The sequence below is a fragment of the Chiloscyllium punctatum genome, chromosome 26, assembly GCF_047496795.1.
Source record: "Chiloscyllium punctatum isolate Juve2018m chromosome 26, sChiPun1.3, whole genome shotgun sequence".
Lineage (NCBI taxonomy): Eukaryota > Metazoa > Chordata > Chondrichthyes > Orectolobiformes > Hemiscylliidae > Chiloscyllium > Chiloscyllium punctatum.
In genome coordinates, this window is record NC_092764.1 from 56288319 (window position 1) to 56308067 (window position 19749).

Sequence of the window (19749 nt, forward strand, 5' to 3'; positions counted from 1 at the left end):
ATGCAGGTTTAATTCCCATATTTAAGGAAGAATATATTTAAATTGGAGGCATTATAGCAGTGGTTCATTAAATTTGTACCTTGGATGAGATGGTTGTGCTATGATGTGTAATTGTGTTGGGAATCTAGTTAGGGTATGATATTGCTGCATTCAAAGGCTTGTGAATGTTAATAATTTTCTCGGTTAATTTGACATTCTACATTATTGATCTAGATGAAGGAACAGAGGGCATTCTGCTAAGTTTGCAGATGATCTAAAGATAGGTAGAGGGATAGTTAGCATTGAGGGGGCAGGGGCCTGCAGAAGGATTTGGGCAGTTAGGAGAGTGGGCAAAGAAGTGGCAGATGGAGTACAGCGTGGGAAACTGTGAGGTCATACCCTTTGGTAGGAAGAATAAAGGCATGGACTATTTTCTAAATGGAGAGAAAATTCAGAAGTCTGAAGTTCAAAGAGACTTGGGAGTTCTCGTCCAGGATTCTCACCAGGTAAACGTGCAGGTTGAGTCTGTAGTTAGGAAGGCAAATGCAATGATGGCATTTATTTTGGGAGTACTTGAATGTAAAAGGGATGTATCCCTGACGTTCTGTGAGGCTCTCATCAGACAACATTTGGAATATTGTGTGCAATTTTGTGCCTCGTATCTCAGGAAGAATGTACTGGCCTTGGAGCGTGTTCAGAAGAGGTTTGTGAGAATGGTACCAGGAATGAAAAGCTTAACATATGAGGAATGTTTGAGGACTCTGGGTCAATGCTCAATGGAGTTTCGAAGGATGAGGGGGATCCAGTTGAAACGTGCAGAATACTGACAGGCCTGGACAGGGTAGATGTTCGGAAGAAGTTTCCATTGGTAGGAGAGAGTAGGACCCAAGGGCACAGTCTTAGAGTAAAGGGAAGACCTTTGAGAACGGAGATAATGAGAAACTTCTTCAGCCAGACAGTGGTGAATCTATGAAATTCTTTTCAACAGAAGGCAATGCGTATATTTAAGACTGAGATAGATAGGTTTGAGTATCAAGGGGATCAATGATTACGGGTAGAAAGTAAGAGAATGGGGTGGAGAAACTTATCAGTCATGATTGAATAGCGGAGCAGACTCGCTGGGCTGAATGGCCTGATATTTTCTTCTATGTCTTATGGACATGTGTATGTGACCATATAAATTAGGAGCAGGTTTTTTGGCCCTTTAAACCTGCACTTGAAGATCTGTTTCCTAAACTTTTCTGCACCTTTACCCTTTGATTCCATCTGAAATATATTCACTGATTCTCTCTCCACTGTTGTTTATTGAAGAGAATTTCACAGGACAAAAACCCCATCAACGGAAAAGTTCCAATCCAACCTGTTCAACCATTCCTCATAAGACAGTCCCTTCATGCTAGGATGCCATGAATGAAAACCTGTTCTATATTGCTTCCAAAGCTATTACTGTATAGTATTTTTCAAGCAAGGAGACCAAAATTGTGTATGTACTCCAGGTGTGGTCTCACCAGGACCCTATACAATTGCACCAAAGCTTCCCTATTTCCTATGCTAGAAACCTTGTTTCATTTACCTTCCTGATCACCTCATTTACCTGCATGCTAACTTTGTGTGATTTATGTACCAGAACACTCTGATCTTATTGTATGTTAGAGTGCTGCAGTCTTTCTCCATTTAAACAAAAATGGCTTTTCTGTTCTTAACTTAGTCGCTAATTTTGCATTATCCCATATTTCTTGCTTGCTAATTATTTATCCACTCACTTAACATATCTAAATCCCTTTGTAAACTCTTTGTCCTGCTCACAATTTACTTTCTTACCTATCTCTGTGTCATCTGTCATTGTAGCACCCATATGCTCATTGCATCGTCCAAATAATTTATAACGATTGTAAATAATCGAGGTCCCACCATTAATCCTGTGGCATTCGATTGGTTAGAAGTTGCCAACCTGGGTCTGGGTCTGGATCTGTGTGGGATGCTCTTCAGAGGGTTAGAGGGACTTGATGGGCTGAACAGCCTCCTTCTGCACTGGAAGGATTCTCTGATTCTCTGAATCATCTCAGCCTCAGGATATCACTGCAGAAGTTGTTGTGGATTGTGTCCAAGGCCCAACCATTTTCAGCTTCTTCGTCAATGACTTTCCCTTCATCGTAAGGTCCGATGTGGTGATGTTTCCTGATGATTGCATAATGTTTGGCACCATTCACTCCACCTCAGATACCGAGCAGTCTATATCCGTAAGCAGTGACACCTGGTCAACATCCAGACTTGGACTGCTGAGTGACAAGTAACATTTGTGCCACTCTATGACCATCGCCAACAAAGGAGAATCTAGCCCTTGCCCCAGATGTTCAGTGGCATTACTATCGCTCACACTCTTTTGACTATCTTGGGGTTACATTGACCGGAAGCTAAGTTGTACTAGCCATGTTGTACCATCAACTGCTGCAAGAGCAGGTCAAAGGCTAGGAATTCTGTGGTGAGAAGCTTATAGATTAGATTAGATTACTTACAGTGTGGAAACAGGCCCTTCGGCCCAACAAGTCCACACCAACCCTCCGAAGAGCAACCCACCCAGACCCATTCTCCTACATTTACCCCTTCACCTAACACTACGGGTAATTTAGCATGGCCAATTCACCTAACCTGCACATTTTTGGACTGTGGGAGGAAACCGGAGCACCTGGAGGAAACCCACGCAGACATGGGAAGAATGTGCAAACTCCACACAGACAGTTGCCCGAGGCGGGAATTGAATCCGAGTCTCTGGTGCTGTGAGCCACCGTACCGCCCTATCTCTGTCTCCTTGGTGCTTGACTATCATCTGCAAAGCACAAATCAGGAGTGTGATGGAATATCATCCATTGCCTGGATAAGTATAATTCCAAAGCACATCATCTTGAAATAACTAAATACATTGGTCCTTGGGGGAGGTCACCCCTCTTACTCACCTCCTTTAGCTTGGTATAAAGTGCAGTCATATGTTTTTTTTAAATCTTAGAGGCAAAAAAATCTAGCTTTTGTGTATGTGCATCATCATGATATAAACTTAGTGTGCTGATCGTAATTGACAACAGTTGGATTAAATGTGGAAGTTGTTAGAATCTGAAATTTCGCCTCTGCCACAATTAACTTCATGGTTTGTCTTACAGTAAACTTTCAGTTTCAGCATACTATATTTTGCAAATAGTATGTAAAAGAGCATCTTCGGTTTCATAAGGATGTAGGAGAAATGCATTTCAGTGTTGATCCAGTTTATGATTTATGTGTGCAAAATCTAAAGACAATGAACTAATCTTTCACAACAAAAACATTTTCTTCAAAGAAAATAAACCTATTAAATTGTGTGATTGAAAAGTGTGTTCTAATATTAAAGTAAACTAATTAAGCACGTTCAGAATTAATTACATGTTGCTTAAGATTTTGGATGAGCTGAATTCTGTAATTTCGTTGAATGATCTGAACTGTTGTCTCTGGAAGACTGTTTGCTTTTAATTGCTGAAATGGACTGTTGCAAAAGTTTGTTTACTGTTGTTTTGCTTTTAAGTTCCAGAGAAGATATGCAGGAGAAACATAAGAACTCAGCCTTTCACAGGCATCCATACCAGTTGCACCAGCATGATAGCCAGGATGCAAGTGCTGAACAGAGGTAATGCACACCCATGTTGGGAATCAGTAAAAATATTGTGACCCCCTAACTTAATGAATAAAATCCATCGTTTGTAGTCCATAAAGAACTAGTGTAAGTTTCAGACCTACTTGTCAACTTTTAATAACTAGTGGTGGTGGAGTGGAGAGAGAATTTGGACAGAGGAGCAGTGCTATTGCTTGACCAGGAAACTAAATACATAGCAATGTGAGGAAGTAAGCTCATAGAAATTTAATTAACTTAGTAGAATCTCAGTGGAAAAAGCATGTTCCATCTTACTTCAAGATATGTCATATTATGGACTGCCAATAGTAGACATAGAATAGCTATTAAAATGGAATGTTTGTGCTTATGATTTTAAAATAAATCAATGAGAAGCAGGAATAATAAAACATGGTGTATGTCCTTGAAATTCATATTCCATTTTCTTTATTATTACAGTGACCATGATGATGAAGTAGCAAGTCTTGCTTCCACATCGTGTAGCTTTGGTTCAAAGTCTGCTTCTCATAGACTTCCAGTTAAAGATTGGAAATCAAAGACATCCCCTCGATCCTCTCCCAAACTGAGAAGAAAGAGTAAAAAGGACGATGGGTAAGAATTTTTCTATTTACCCAATTACGAATGTATGCAGCAAGACCTAGAAAACTGTCAAGCTCATAAATTGGCAGGTAACGTTCCTAACATGAGTGCGAGGCAATGAACGTCTTTATTTGACATTCAACTGTATTGTCATAACTGAGTCCTTGAGTAATAGAGATGTACAGCATGGAAACAGACCCTTTGGTCCAACTCATCCATGCTGACCAGATATCCGAACCCAATCTAGTCCCACCTGCTAGAACCCGGCCCATATCCCTCCAAACCCTTCCTATCCATATACCAATGCAGATGCCTTTTAAATGTTACAATCATACTGGCCTCCACCACTTCCTCTGGCAGTTCATTCCATACACGTACCACCCTCTTTGCGAAAAAGTTGCCCCTTATGTCTCCTTTATATCTTTCCCCTCTTACCCTAAACCTATGCTTTCTAGTTCCTTCACACTATTAACATCCTGGATGTGGAAAGGAAGTTGGTCAGGGGAGGAAGCACTTAGACATACTGTGGCTGAAAACAAAGACTGAAAATTCTACAGTTTGTAGCCACCAAGGCCCAAGAGAGGAGTGTGTTTGGGTTGTTTGATGGATGAGCCCATCAGTGCATCTTTACTAGCACCTTACAGAGCTGCGGCGTCCATTACCTTGGAGGACAAGCAAAGCAGATGCGTGAGAATACCACCACTGCTGTTCGAAACCAGCCACACCTGAAAAGCCATCCAATATGACTTCCCTGCTGCTGGATCAAAATCCGGAAACTTATTCCCTAAAAGAATCATTGTGTACCTGCACCAGAAGTACTGCAGTGGTTCAAGAAGAGAGCAATAAATACCGGCCTAACTAGCAATGCCCCTGTCCCATTAAAAGAGTCTTAAGAAAATGCCACTGTACGCAACAGAAGATGAACTTGTTGCTGTGGTTAGTACTTTGTTATTTTAAAGTAAGTTGACCATTCTTGTGTTTTCATAATGCATATTATTGACTACCAAATCCCAAAGCAAAATTTAATAAGATAAGAAATTAGTATTTTGGCTGCCTGATTGTGAGGTTGCATTGTTGCAAGTTGGATTCTGAAAATACACCATTGAAGAAAATTAAAGGGTGTTTCAAGCACTTAAGACTGCATCCTGGAAAATCATGTGTATTTTAGATACAGATGGGAGAGGGATTTTGTAAAGCATAAACATTAACACAGAGCTTTTAGGGTGAATGGCCTGTTTTTGTGCTGTTCTGTATTTCTGGAGTTTTTCACAGCTATGATATTGTGTAAAAAATAATGGGATATTAAACATTATTGACTGTGAAGTATACCTGATCAAACATCTCCACAACTTGAAAAAGTAAACAGTAAATAGTATTTATTGCCACATTGCAATAACTATTAGAATGTTAGCATGACTATTAAGTGTATTTTAAATATGATATGCTTTTTGACAACTTTATATAAAGTACTAAATATATTGACAAGTTTTTCTATTTTACGTCATAGGGTGGACTGTTATGATTTAGACTGATATTTGAAGCATGTATTTAGGTTTCATTACTTTAATTTTTTGTACATTTATCATAGAAGTTAACCAACAGATGTATGCCAACCGCCCCATAATGTAATTGTCCAAAATGTAAAGTGTACTCTAATGACAAATCACATCAATCACAATTTATGGTTTATCAAGGAGCATTAAATAATAGCAAAATACTGCAGATGCTGAAAATCTGAAGTGAGCACTGAAAATGCTGGTTAAGCTTAGCAGATCAGGCAGTATTTGTAGAAATACAAATGGAGTTACTGTTATGACTCTGATATGGCTCTTCAAAGTAGATTAAGTATAGTGGGTTTGCAATTAAATCATGACATTCCAGTCATTGTGAAATAGAGACTGTGCACAATATTGATAATGCACAAATAAATTGGCAAAAGAGCAACATGAATAATTTCAAACATGAACTATGAAGATTTACTTTCATTACTTCCAGCACTGATAAGCATATCTCTGTCTATCAATGTCTGACTGTCTGAAATTTAGAGTGAACTCACTCATGTTTGTGGCCAATAACATACTTCAAATGATGATCACTACTGTAAGACAGGAAAACAGACTAGCTGTTTGCAAGTCAAGATCCCACATCTTCAAAGATAAAATATAATCTGTTTACTGGCATTGGATGAAGGATAAATATTGATCAATACAATGAAAGTATGCCCCATGTTGTTGTTGAATATTGTAATGGAATCTTTTGCGTTCACCTGAGATAAAAGATGAATCTGTGTTTAATCTGAAAGATGAAAGCTCAGATAGTGCAGCACATCCTCAATTCTGCACTAAAATGTGAACCTAAATTATGTGCACACATTTCTGGTGGGGCACTTCAACTGAATCATAGAACCCCTACACTGTGGAAGCTAGCCGTTCAGCCCACTGAGTCCACACCGACCCTTTGAAGAGCATTTCCCCAGACACACCACCCCTGAATTTCCCATGGCTAATGCACCTTGCCTGCACATCCCTGAACAATATGGGCATTTTAGCTTGACTGATACACCCAATTTGTACATCTTTGGACTGTGGGAGGAAATCAGAGGAAACCCACACACAAAAAACTGGGAGAATCTGAAAACTCCATACAGGGAGTTGCCGGAGGGTAGAGTTGAACTTGGGTCCCTGGTGCTGTGAGACAGCAGCGCTAACTAAGCACTGAGCCATTGTGCCACCCCAACTTCTTGAGTCTGAATCAATGGATCAGAAATGTTACCAACAGTCATAAATCCCTTTTCCACTGCTTAATTTGGATGCACTGCTATGTAAATATTAATTAGCTCTGGGTCAGAATGACTCTCAGCTAAGCATTTCTAGTCATTACAGTGCTTTTCTAGGAAGCTCAACTTTTAAATAAAATAGCAAATTCTACATTTACATGGCCTGTTTTTGTTAAAAAGAGAAAATTTGTATTTCATTTGATGACTCAATTAATCAAGCTAGCTCTGTCACATGCACCAGGTTGTTTCTTTGTTCTGGGAGCCAACCTCAGCTGGTGTGCAGATTTGGTACTAAATTGGTGTAATACTTCCCTTTCCTCGTTGCTATCCACAAATCCTGTTGTAAAATAAATCGGAGTGTGGATGTTGGTTGAGAATAGGATCAAGTTGGCTCTTTGTTGATTGTTCAAAATCGCACACACTTAAACCATTGATTAGCGGGTTTGGGTTTATTGTTTCTTATAAGATTTGAACTAATATTTTTTGAAAATAAATTTTAAATGTAATGTATTCTTGTATTTCTTTTGCTTTGTTCAGGGAGACAGCGCAATCCCCACGGTTAGAACAACAGGTTAGTATACGCAGAAATTACAACTATGTATAGTTTCCATTTAATTGTATTCTGTTTGCACTTAATGAATATTCAATAGCTTAAAATAAGCAAGACGGACAAAATGTAAATTTATTGCTAAAATCGTTGGATTCAATTGATTTCAGCTATGCATTAGGAATTTGTTGACATCTTTGGAATTATTAAATCTGATTTTATCAAATTTCTCTTTGTGCGAGGAGCTGAGATTTCAGAAGTGCACTTGATCTGATGAAAATTTATGCAGTTTGGCAGCTTTTAGGAATGGGGGATTTACACCTGATGATTGAACAATATTTAGTTCAAACTGAAATCATAATAAATCTTGGTATGAGTGTACAGGTTAACAGCCTATCTATTCTGCTTTGCCATTCAACAAGATCATAGCTGATCTAAGTGTAGACGTTAACTCTGCATTCTTGCCTACCCCAACAACCATTGACTGTTTTGTTAGTCAATCTACCTATATCGTTGTTATGAGTATTACATGGTCCTGCCTCAATTGCTCCTTGGGGAAGAAAGTTTCAAATACTTGTAATGCTCAGAAAAACAAGTACCTCCTTATCTCCACCTTAAATGGGGAGACACTTTTTAAAATTTTGTTCCATAGTTGTAATGTCTGTCACAAGGGGAGACATTCAACCTGACAAATTCTTTCAATATCTTAATTTTTTTTTATTTCAAAATATACTTTATTCATGTAAATAAATCTCTGGTACTTGTACAATTTTCCATGTCGTTCATAGTTATATACATTGCATGTCTTAACGTTACAAAGAACAAATTGAATTAATCAAATTCACAGTTATCCTATTAACAGTTACCTTTATTAACTATCCAGTCTCTTGGTATTTGGCTGTGGCTTCAGCGGAACCCACCTACTGAGTGGGTGCCCTGTTATATGAAAGCAAATGAAACTTCTTTAACCCCCAGTTTATGGGGTTACCATTGTCCATTTGACTGTCCTGTCTCTGGGGTAGCTTGTCTACATCCCCATCGTAAGCACGAACTGCTGGACCTAGGCTGGGCTGAGGTAGCTATCCAGCTCCTCACTGGGGTCATTTACCCGCTCTGGTGTCATTGAGCCAAGGCAAGGGTCCTCCCTGTCCAGTTCTGTGTCTGACAATGGGAGTATCAGAGGATCACAGCTCTCGGTTGCCTGTAGTTGTGGGGCAGTGGGTACCTCCTGGTTCTCACTGGGTGGAGGGTGGACTTCGGGGGGACCGCCATTTCCTGGTTGGGAGGAAATGCCCTCCTCTTTACCGACGGCGCTCTGTCTCTTCTTCTGGTGGTGATGGCCTTCTTTGCGTCCATCTTCCCCCTCCGAAGAGCTGGCCGTCCCTCCCTCGTGCAGCTGTCTTTTCCCCTTTTGCTGGGAGGCTTTGGGGGCTTGGCAAGATTTCCTCTTCCTGTTTTTAACAGGTATCCACTCCTCTGCCTGCTTGATTACCTCCTCCTCCATTTCTTCCATCTGCCCGGCTGGAGCTAGGATCAGCTGCTGTGTCTCTCCGCTGGCTGCCGCCTCCTCCACTTCAGCCTGTTCTTCTTTCTGGGTGCCACCAGACTCCGTTTCCCTGCTGTCCGGGTGGACCTTACTGGTCTTTGGGAGTCCACGGCTCACATTGCCACCTCCAGCCATCTGTGCGTAAGTGGCGGCCCCCCCCCCCCCCCCCCCCCCCGCCGTCTTGGGCAGGTCTTATACATATGGCCCGCCTCTCCGCACAGGTTGCAGCTCTTTTCTTCCTGACGGTCCTTACAATATCTTAAATACTTCAGTAAAATCATCTTTCAATTAATGACATTCTGGCACCACTTGCAAATTTTGGAGCTCCCTTGTCAATTAACTATTATTTTAATAAGAGTGTTCGAAACTAATTATAAATCCAAAGTTTGCAACTGACGCTAGAATGTAACGAATCAAAAATTGTGCAATGGTGATTTTTAAAAAATAGTTTAGCCTATGTGCTGGATTATAAAACAGAGATCTTAAGATGGATCGGCTTTTTGCTTTCTCTGAATAGGGAGAACTAATTATACATATTGGCCAACGAAGTTAGATAATATGAGATCTACAGTATATTAGTTGACATGTCATCATTCTGCTGTACTTCCACTGATCAGCTTTCCAATGTGGTACAGCTTGGTGGATGGATGAGTGACATGACCTGAGCAGACCAAAATATTGCTACACAGGAACAAAGCAAAGTCTAATAGAGTACCTTACTTTACCTCCTTTTTACACATTTTAAACATTGCTACAAGAAGGCAAATGCTAAAAACCCAAAGAACTGCAGGTGCTGGAAATCAAACAAAAACTGAAATTGTTGGAAAACTCAGCAGGGCTGGCAGCTTCTGTCAAGAGAAAGCAAAGTTAATGTTCCACATCGTGTGACCTTGAAGAAGGGTCACTGGACCTGAAATGTTAGCCCTACTTTCTCTCTGCAGGTGTTGCCAGACTTGCTGAGATTTTCCAGAATTTCTGTTGTTAAGCATTTGAAGCTTTTCGTCTTGCCTCGGAAGCTTTATCATGTCTCCTTTTTAACCATGTTGTAAATTCTGTATGACCAAGCCATTAAATTTTAAATAAATTTAAGCACTGTGAATTTGATGTTAATCATATGTAGTCTCAATCATTCTTGATGTCTCCAATTTGCACAAATTCTAATCCAGAAATAGAGATCCAACTACTTTTTCTCCTTGCTTAACAAAAGAGTCTTTAGATCATCTGGAATGCCACCCTGCTTCCCTGGCTGAGACCAACTCATAGCTCACTTCCTGATATGCATGGCTACTCACTAGAGACTTTGAGGAAGGTTATTTATTGTTCTTTATGTACTCCCACTAAACTCTGCCTTCGTACAAAGTAGTTGCACCAGAAGAAAAGCACTTCTTCATCTCATTTATAGGAAAAACACTTAATTCAATCCATGTCTAATTTAATCCTTTCTTCAATAATGAATCCCCTCTTTAGATTTATTTTATTTTGTCAGCAGCAGTTCAACACAGACCAGGAAGAATTGCTGTCTCTGTTACGGAGCCAACAGAGGGAGCTCTCTGAATTGCGCCAGAGCCAACTGGAGCTTATGCAGAGGCTGACAGATCATATGGATGCAGTGCAAGGCTCCATTATGGGTCATGTGGAACGGATTATGGTCACACAACAAGAACAAGAACGTATCCTTTTGTCCTACCTGTTGGCTTAATAAATCATCTTTATTCTCTTTGAAAGAGTGGATTTTAAACAGTAAGCACATTTGATACCATTCCAGTTATTCATATGTATAACATGATAAATACCTTGACATAGTGTAATAAAAGGTTTGCATGATTCCATCCACCCAAAAGTGCATTGCCAACAGTAATTGATTGAGTCCTCTCAAATAAACTGATTAAAATTATATACTCCCAAGAACTGGGTTAGCTGTTAACAAATCATAGTTTTAGACTTTTCATTGAAAGGATAACCGTCAGGATTCAGAATTTTCTAACACTCCTGATTGTGGTACGTCAGTCGATTTCAGATAAACATTCCCCATTTATGGTTTTACAGGCTTAATTCTTTGCCAGGAATGCTGATTCCAAATCATATTAAAGGTTTGATCTCACAGACTAAAGAGCTGAGTTGAGAGTGCCTAATTTGATGTCAAGGAGGATTTAACTACAACACCAAGGAGCCCTAATCCAATCAGAGATCACTGAAAAGCTCTTCGCTGGCTGCAGTTACTGAGGAGGGTGGGTGTCATTGTCGGAAACCACTTTTTTCAACTATAGGGCAATAATGCAGTTGTTCCCTGAGGCCCATCTACTTTCTTTCATATGACCAAAGTGGGATGTTTGCTGAAAGTTGAGCAATGTTTTATTCCTTTTGCAACTCCTTAGTTAATGAAGGACTCTTGCCCACAGCATTTGTGTTTGTGCTGATAAGTGGCAAATAATATTTCTGTCAAACAGCTATCATGTAATGGCCATCTGTAATGAGACAATCTGTTATTTCCCCTTCAGTAGAACTCCCATTATTGATCCCCACCATCAAATCCAGGAAGTCACCAGTATATAGAAATTTAGTAACCAGCCACACACTTATGTGGCTTCAAGAGCAGATCAAAGGCTGGGAATTTTGTGCCAAGTGATTCACCACTTGACCTCCCACAGCTATCCACTACCACAAGTCATTCGTGTGACTGAAAACTTGCATCACATCTGGACAAGTACAGCTCCAACAACTGTCCAGAAGTTCAGTATCACCCGGGAAGGGAAGCAATCTGTTTGATCATTCGTCTTAAATATTTGTACCCACTGTTATCCATGTGTTGTAGTTGTATTGCATTCTTTTTAGAAGATGCACTGCAGGAATTCCCCAAGGTTTCCTCTATGAGCATGTAGCTACTATTACCTAGAAAATCAGTCAGCAGGTGCAAAGGCACACTGCCTTGAGGTTTCCCTGCAAGGTGCACACCCTATTGACTTGGAAAGATATTGCTGTTCCTTCAATATAAGATCCAAATCTTGAAAATGTCTAATGATACTCTGGAAGTACCTCCACATGTAGGCAAGATGTTAAAGAAGTGGTGTCACCACTGCTTTCTCAAAGGTAGAGATTGTCAATAATGCTATTCCTGCCAGTGATGTCCACATCCAGTGAACGAATTTTTAAAAAGTTAATATTTCTTGTACATTACTCATACTTTCTATCATGTCATGCATGTTCATATATTGATTAACATGCTAACATTATATGTGTTGAGGACAAGAGACTACAGTGGTGCAATTATTTAGCCCATTACCGATATCTACACCAACAGTTTATATTTCAATTATTGATATTTTGTTTTAAGACAGCATTTTTTAAGATATTTTCTGTTATGTCAAATATGGTTTTCACTGTCCATCTTTCTTAGAAATTCACATGAAATGATATCTAAAGACATAACCATGGGGTTTTTTTAAACTTGAGTGTATTCAAGTATTTCACTTTGTTTATCTTTGAGTCAACAATGCTCTTTTATATTTCATGAGCAACTTAAGCGGAAAGATCAATGACTTTCAAGTAATAAATAATGTTATGCACCCTAACATCCATGACATAATGCAGGCCATTTTGCCTTCTTCCAATGTCCAATTTGAGATTGCATGCTCAGAAATTTACTTCCCGCACCTGATCACAGTTTTTTCGGGATTAGAGTGGCTCTAAGAAGAGACTCGTACACTCTTGAACTATAAAGCCCTTTTGGAAAAAAAAGGGGCACTTTACAAAGTGGAACATGCTTCAGTGAGAGAACATTTATGGAACAGAAATCATGACGTAAGATTTTGAATAATTATGGAATAGGGCAAGTAAGGGTCAAGCAAGGCATGAAAATATTCAAGTGAAGAAAAGCTTAGCTCGGGTTAAAAGGGATGGAATCCAAAATTGCTGGTACAGCTTTATTGGGGTAAAGCATTAATGGAGTGCCTTCAGAGATGAGATGCATCCTCTACAGACTCATTCCCCTCTCGGGGAATGAAAGGCCATCCAAGTAGCCTGAATGTCTCAAGATATAAATATTAACATTAAGCAGAGAAAGGAAGTTTGCCTGAGACAATAAGTTTATAATAGTACTAATTATAGATTAGTGGCTAACATAAAAGGAAACACAAGTGTTTAATAAAAGTAGAAAATGTATTAAAATAAGGGTCTGACTGGTTAGGAACCAAAAGGATTTTCTTGTGACTGTATAGTGCATGGCTAAGGTAATAGATAAGTATTTTGCACCTGACTTCTCTAGACAGGAAGATTCTATCAAAATTCTTAGCAAAAATAAAGGCAACAGTGATATTGGGTGTGATAAAAATAGAAGAAGCAAAGGTACTTAAATTTGCAGACCCTAAGTAGAAAGGTCACTCATTCCAAATGGGATATGTTGTAGATATCTAAGGGAAGCAAGGATGGAAATTGAGAGTTTGCAACTTGGGCCTCCTTTGATGTTTGTGTTGTTTCAGAGAATAATGGGATTACTTCATCATATTCCTCTTTAGATAAGGTAAGAGAGATAAACCTAGCAATTATAAACCCACCAACTTAAATTCGATGGTGGGAGTTACTAAGAACTATAATTTGGGACAAAATTAATTTGCACATGTGAAAAATATCAGCTAATAAGTAAATCTCAGCATGAATTTCTTAAAAGCAAGTTGGGTAAATTGTGTTTGCCTAAATCGATTGAGTGTTTGAAGTAATGGAGAAGGGTAGATTTTTTATTTAATTTTGTATTTATATCAAAAGGTATTTGGACACAGACATGATAGACTTGTAAACAAAATTAAAGTTACCATGATTGATGGCGCTGAGGCAATGTCGAAATGAAATTTTCTAAGGAAAATAGATACTTTTGGTGGATGGTTACTTCTGGTACTGGAGTAAATAATATGTTGTTGTTTCCCAGTGGGGTCAGTATTTGGATCAGTTTTTTTTAAGTATTCATTAATGACCTGGATGTAGGTTTGCTTGCTGAACTGGAAGGTTCATTTTCAGACGTTTCATCACCATACTAGGTAATATCTTCAGTCAGTCTCTGGATGAAGCACAGGTGGTGTAGCCAGTTTCTGTTTGTGTTTGGGTTTCCTTGGGCTGGTGTTGCTATTTCTTGCGGTGATGCCAATTCCAAACTCAAACACATAAATAGAAAGCGGGTTACACCACCAGTGCTTCATCCGGAGGCTCACTGAAGATGTTAACTAGTAATATGACAAAACGTCTGAAAATGAACCGTCCAGCTCAGCCTGAGCTACAAATCTTCTCAAAACTCGCTAATTCATTAATGATCTGGAACTATGTTATAGGGCATGACTTCAAAGGTTGTACAAGATGCTCAGCTTGTAGAAGTGAGGACTATGGTAAAAGGCCTCATGACTATGCAGAAAGACTGGTGAAATGAGTAAACACATGATGTGAATTTCAATGTAGAAAACTGTGAAGTGACATGTATTAGTGGACAGACTGAGGAGAAGCAGTACGGACTAAATGATGCAATGTTAAAGTGGAGATGCAGGAACAAAGAGACTTGATATTAATGCACAAATCTTTGAAAGTGGCAGACATGTTAAGAAGGCTGTTAGAAAAGTACTTTTTTAAGAGCTCAAAGCATTGAAGTTACATTAAATCTTTAAAAACTCTGGTTATGCTTGAGTTTGGAGCATCAGACCTGAAGAATGTCAAACCTTTTGTAAAGAAGAGATCATGTCAAGGATGATGTACTGTTAAGAGGAGAGACAGGAGAAGCATATCTTTTGCTTGCAGAAGGAAAGATTTAAAGGAAAGTTGATAGAAGTGTTCAGTATCATGAAGGGTTTTGCTAAAATAAATGGAGGAACAAATTTTCACTGGTGGAGGACACAGATTTAAGGCGGTTAGAAAAATGGTTAAAGGTAACACTGTCCATTATTAATTTATTCACGATTTTAAGTTTGTTCGCAGATTTCATTATTTATGTGAACCGTGTTCAGAATAAATTCAAGGTGGAATTACATACTTTCTCACATAAAAACTATTTCCCCTGGTATTCCAAATTGGTATACCTTGATCATAAAGTTGTTTTAATATCTGTTTTTTCAAGCAGCAGAGTTGGTTGCATCTTTTGATTCCATTTCTCAACATAAGTCTTTTTAGACTCAGTGACCACTACAAGGCTTTCAGGCATTTATCTTCCAAGTTAATTATTTCTCAAATACTTGATTTTCATTAGCTTTCCTCCATTTCTCAGTTTGCCTCTTTTAAAACCCAACTCTTTACCTGGATGCTGTGTTTTCCTTAATTGCTTATTCTTGATTTCACCTTTTTCGAATCAGTAAGGTCCTGTACTGTGGACTTTAATCTTTGACATGCAACAAATTTGTTTTTCCATTGCTTTTATTTTAAACTAAATTTCAAATGAATGTCAATTACCTGTCTGGATGTTGAGATACTATTTTGATACAAAAGATAATCTATTACTGATTTACTTTCATCTAATAACAAGATGTGATTTGAAATGGTTTGCCTTAACGACCCTCTAGAGAGACGAATGGATAGGATCTTGGCAGAAGGGCATGAAAGAAATGGGCAGTTTCAGGAACAACTTTCTCACCAACTCTCTCAAAATTTGGCAAATTCTATCAGTAATCGTATAGAGAAGACTGTTCGAGATGAGATGAAGAAAACTTTACCACAATGTGAGTAAGGACTTGGAGAAGCGTTGCTGATTATTGAAGCATTAAAGTTGCTTACCAGAAAAACAGTTCTGCACAATTTCAATGTGTTTCAATTCTGCATTTTGTCTGACACATTAAACAAACATTTCACCCCTCAAATTCAGTTTTGAAAAGGTCCTTGTGATTGTTGCTCTAATGTTAGCAGGGGTTAAACGTGCCCAGTCAGCAATTTATGAAATAGAATGTAGAACAGTACAGCACAGAACAGGCCCTTCAGCCCACGATGTTGTGCCGACCACTGATTCTCATTTTATATTTCATTTTTAAAAATTCATTCACAGGATGTGAACATTTGCTGGAGAGTCCAGCATTAATTGCAAAAACATTCTGACACAGACATCACTTTATGTAGATGTATTCACATGTAAAAATAGTCTGATGTTGGAAATTCAGATTCTTTAGTTGAAAAATGTCCATATTACAGAGGTGGTGGTGGTGGTGCAGGTTGTCTTAAAATGCATAAAGGTGAATAAATCCCCAGAACCTGATTAGGTGTACCCGCGAACTCTGTGGGAAGCTCAGGAAGTGATTGCTGGCCCCTTTGCGGAGATATTTGCATCATCGATAGCCACAGGTGAGGTGCCAGAAGACTGGAGGTTGGCTAATGTGGTGCCCCTAAAGGTGTTAGGGAAAATCCAGTGAACTATAGACCATTGAGCCTGATGTCGATGGTGGGCAGGTTGTTGGATAAAGTTTTGTGCAACAGGACTTACATGTATTTGGGAAGGCAAGGATTAGGGATAGTCAGCATGGCTTTATACGTGGGAAATTGTGTCTCGCTAACTTGATTGAGTTTTTTGAAGAAGTAACCAAGAGGACAGAGCAGTGGATATGATCTGTATCGTTTTTAACTAAGGTGTTTGACAAAGTTCCTCATGGTAGACTGGTTAGCAAGGTCCAGCACCACGAATCCAGAATTTGGTTAGCAAGGTTAGATCACATGGGATACAGAGAGAACTAACTATTTGGATACAGAACTGGCTTAAACGTAGAAGACAGTGGATGATAATGGGAGGTTATTTTTCAGATTGGAGGTCTGAGATTAATAGTGTGCCACAAGGATCAGTGCTAGGTTCACTGCTTTTTGTTACTTTTTAATAAATGATTTGGATGTGAATGTATGGTTTGTAAGTTTGCAGATGATACCAAAATTGGAGCTATATTGGACAACCAAGAACCATACCTCAGAGTATATTGGGATCTTGATCAGATGGGCCAATGGGTCAAGGAGTTGCAGATGGAGTTTATTTTAGCTAAATATGAGGTACTGCATTTTGGAGATGCAAATCAGCACGGGACTTATAAACAAAATGGTAGGATCCTGTGGAGTATTGCTGTACAAAGAGTGGTACAGCATTCTTGGTAGTGTGGATGTGCAGATGGATTTTGGAGTCCATGTACATAGATCCCTGAAAGTTGCCACCCAGGTGGATAGTGCTGTTAAGAGCCATACAGTGTGTTTCATTGAGGGATTGAGTTCCAGAGCCGCAATATCATGCTGCAACTATACAAAATACTAGTGCGGCCACACTTGAAATATCGTGTACAGTTCTGGACCCCATATTTCGGGAAGGATGTAGAAGCATTGGAAAAGGTGCAGAGGAGATTTACCAGGATGTTGCCTGGTCTGGAGGGGAGGTCTTATGAGAAAAGGCTGAGACTTGGGTCTGTTCTCATTGGAAAGAATAAGGCTGAGAGGGGATTTGATAGAGACATACAAGATGATCAGAAATTAGATAGGATAGACAGTGAAAGTCTTTTTCCTAGGATGATAACGTCAGCTTGTATGAGGGGGCATGACTACAAATTGAGGAGTGATAGATTTAAGACAGATGTCAGAGGCAGGTTCTTTACGCAGAGAGTGGTCAGGGCGTGGAATGCCCTACCTACCAATGTAGTCAACTCAGCCACATTAGGGAGATTTAAACAATCCTGAGATAAGCACATCGTTGATGATGGGATAGTGTAGGGGGACGAGCTGAGAGTAGTTCACGGGTCGGCGCAACATCGAGGGCCGAAGGGCCTGTTCTGCGCTGTATTGTTCTATGTTCTAAAGAGAACAAAGAGTGCAGGTTCATAGTTCCTTGAAAATGGAGTTACAGGTAAGCATGATAGTGAAGATGATGTTTGGTATGTTCATTGGTCAGTGCATTGAGGAAAGGAGTTGGGAAGTCATCTTGTGACTGTACAGAACATTAGTTAGGCCACTATTGGAATACTATGTAGTTCTGGTTTCCCTGTAATAGGAAGGTTGTTGTGAAAATTGAAGGGATTCGGAAAAAGATTTACAAGGGTGTTGCCAGGGAGTTTGAGCTTATACGGAGAGGCTGAATAAGCTGGGCTTATTTTTCTTGGATCATCGGAGGTCTTTCTCACTGAATGAGCCACCCTGTTAGTTGTCAGTATGTGCATATGTCATCATCAGGCATTTAAGTACGTTAATAACAACTGAATCAGAAATTACATTATTGTGATAGATATTAGTTCACATACAAGATTGCTGAATTAGAAGGCTTCCTTAATGAAATTAGTCACTAATTTTGCAATGGCTTGCCTGCCACTGTTTGCCCCATAAGTGGGAGCAAAGTGTATGACTCAATTTATTACATGTATCCAGTTACAAAACACTCATTCGTTGTGTATATACATCTCCCAATGACCACAATGAAACTAAGACTTCATATTCCTGGCTGCAACCCAATGCTTTATTAACATGGGTGGAAGTAGAAAGATCCGGAGAAGGAATTGCACCCTTTTGTTTATAAATCAACTGAAATTTAACTAAGGGAACATGGAACTGTGGGATTCTCATGTGCTGATTAATCATGAAATAGTGTTGGTGGAAATCTGTTTCTGAAAGGAAAAGGTTTTGGGATGCATATTGATAGAAATATTAACATTTGATTTTTCAACCTCCTTTGAAAGCTATTTCCAAAAGTTTGGAACCAGTGTCGGGTCAGCTGAATAACCATATTGCAACCAAGCTTGCAGCAATTGAAGGAATATTAAAAGAGAATATAACAAAAATGGTAAAATCAAAGGTAAGGTTTTTGAACTTCAAAATGTTCTTAATTACAATGCATCGTGTAAAAAGTGAAATTGATAATTTTAGTTGTTGTGGTTCTGTTCGCCGAGCTGGGAATTTGTGTTGCAGACGCTGTCTAGGTGACATCCTCAGTGCTTGGGAGCCTCCTGTGAAGTGCTTCTGTGATGTTTCCTCTGGCCATTATAGTGATTTGTATCTGCCGCTTCTGATTGTCAGTTCCAGCTGTCCGCTGCAGTGGCCGGTATATTGGGTCCAGGTTGATGTGCTTATTGATTGAATCTGTGGATGAATGCCATGTCTCTAGGAATTTCCTGGTTGTTCTCTGTTTGGCTTGTCCTATAATAGTAGTGTTGTCCGAGTCGAATTCATGTTGCTTGTCATCTGCGTGTGTGGCTACTAAGGCTAGCTGGTCGTGTCATTTCGTGGCTAGTTGGTGTTCATGGATGCGGATCGTTAGCTGTCTTCCTGTTTGTCCTATGTAGTGTTTTGTGCAGTCCTTGCATTGGATTTTGTACACTACATTGGTTTTGCTCATGCCGGGTATCGGGTCCTTCGTCCTGGTGAGTTGTTGTCTGAGAGTGGCTGTTTACTATACCCTCTGAATTCATATCTTATATAATGTTTGAATCCATCTTTATTGTTCACTGTATTTTTGATTCTGTATTGTCTTGTTCAATTTGCCGAGCCATTTTTGTTGAATTGGACAAATGATTAGATTAGATTAGATTACTTACAGTGTAGAAACTTGCCCTTCGGCCCAACAAGTCCACACCGCCCCGCCGAAGCGCAACCCACCCATACCCCTACATTTACTCCTTACCTAACACTACGGGCAATTTAGCATTGCCTATTCACCTGACCTGCCCATCTTTGGACTGTGGGAGGAAACCGGAGCACCC

General features: G+C 39.4%; 1 protein-coding gene across 2 annotated transcripts in view; it reads left to right on the top strand.

Annotated features, from left to right (window-relative positions):
• Positions 1-19749, top strand: part of edc4 (enhancer of mRNA decapping 4) — a 107929-nt gene that overhangs the window by 63118 nt on the left and 25062 nt on the right. Inside the window, exons 19-24 of one of the 2 annotated variants that reach the window (XM_072547460.1) lie at positions 3530-3631; positions 4073-4225; positions 7527-7560; positions 10569-10752; positions 15610-15765; positions 18730-18845. In XM_072547460.1, the coding sequence (XP_072403561.1) occupies positions 3530-3631; positions 4073-4225; positions 7527-7560; positions 10569-10752; positions 15610-15765; positions 18730-18845 (745 nt within the window). The remainder of the gene's footprint in view (positions 1-3529; positions 3632-4072; positions 4226-7526; positions 7561-10568; positions 10753-15609; positions 15766-18729; positions 18846-19749) is intronic. The other variant, XM_072547461.1, reaches the window with a different exon arrangement.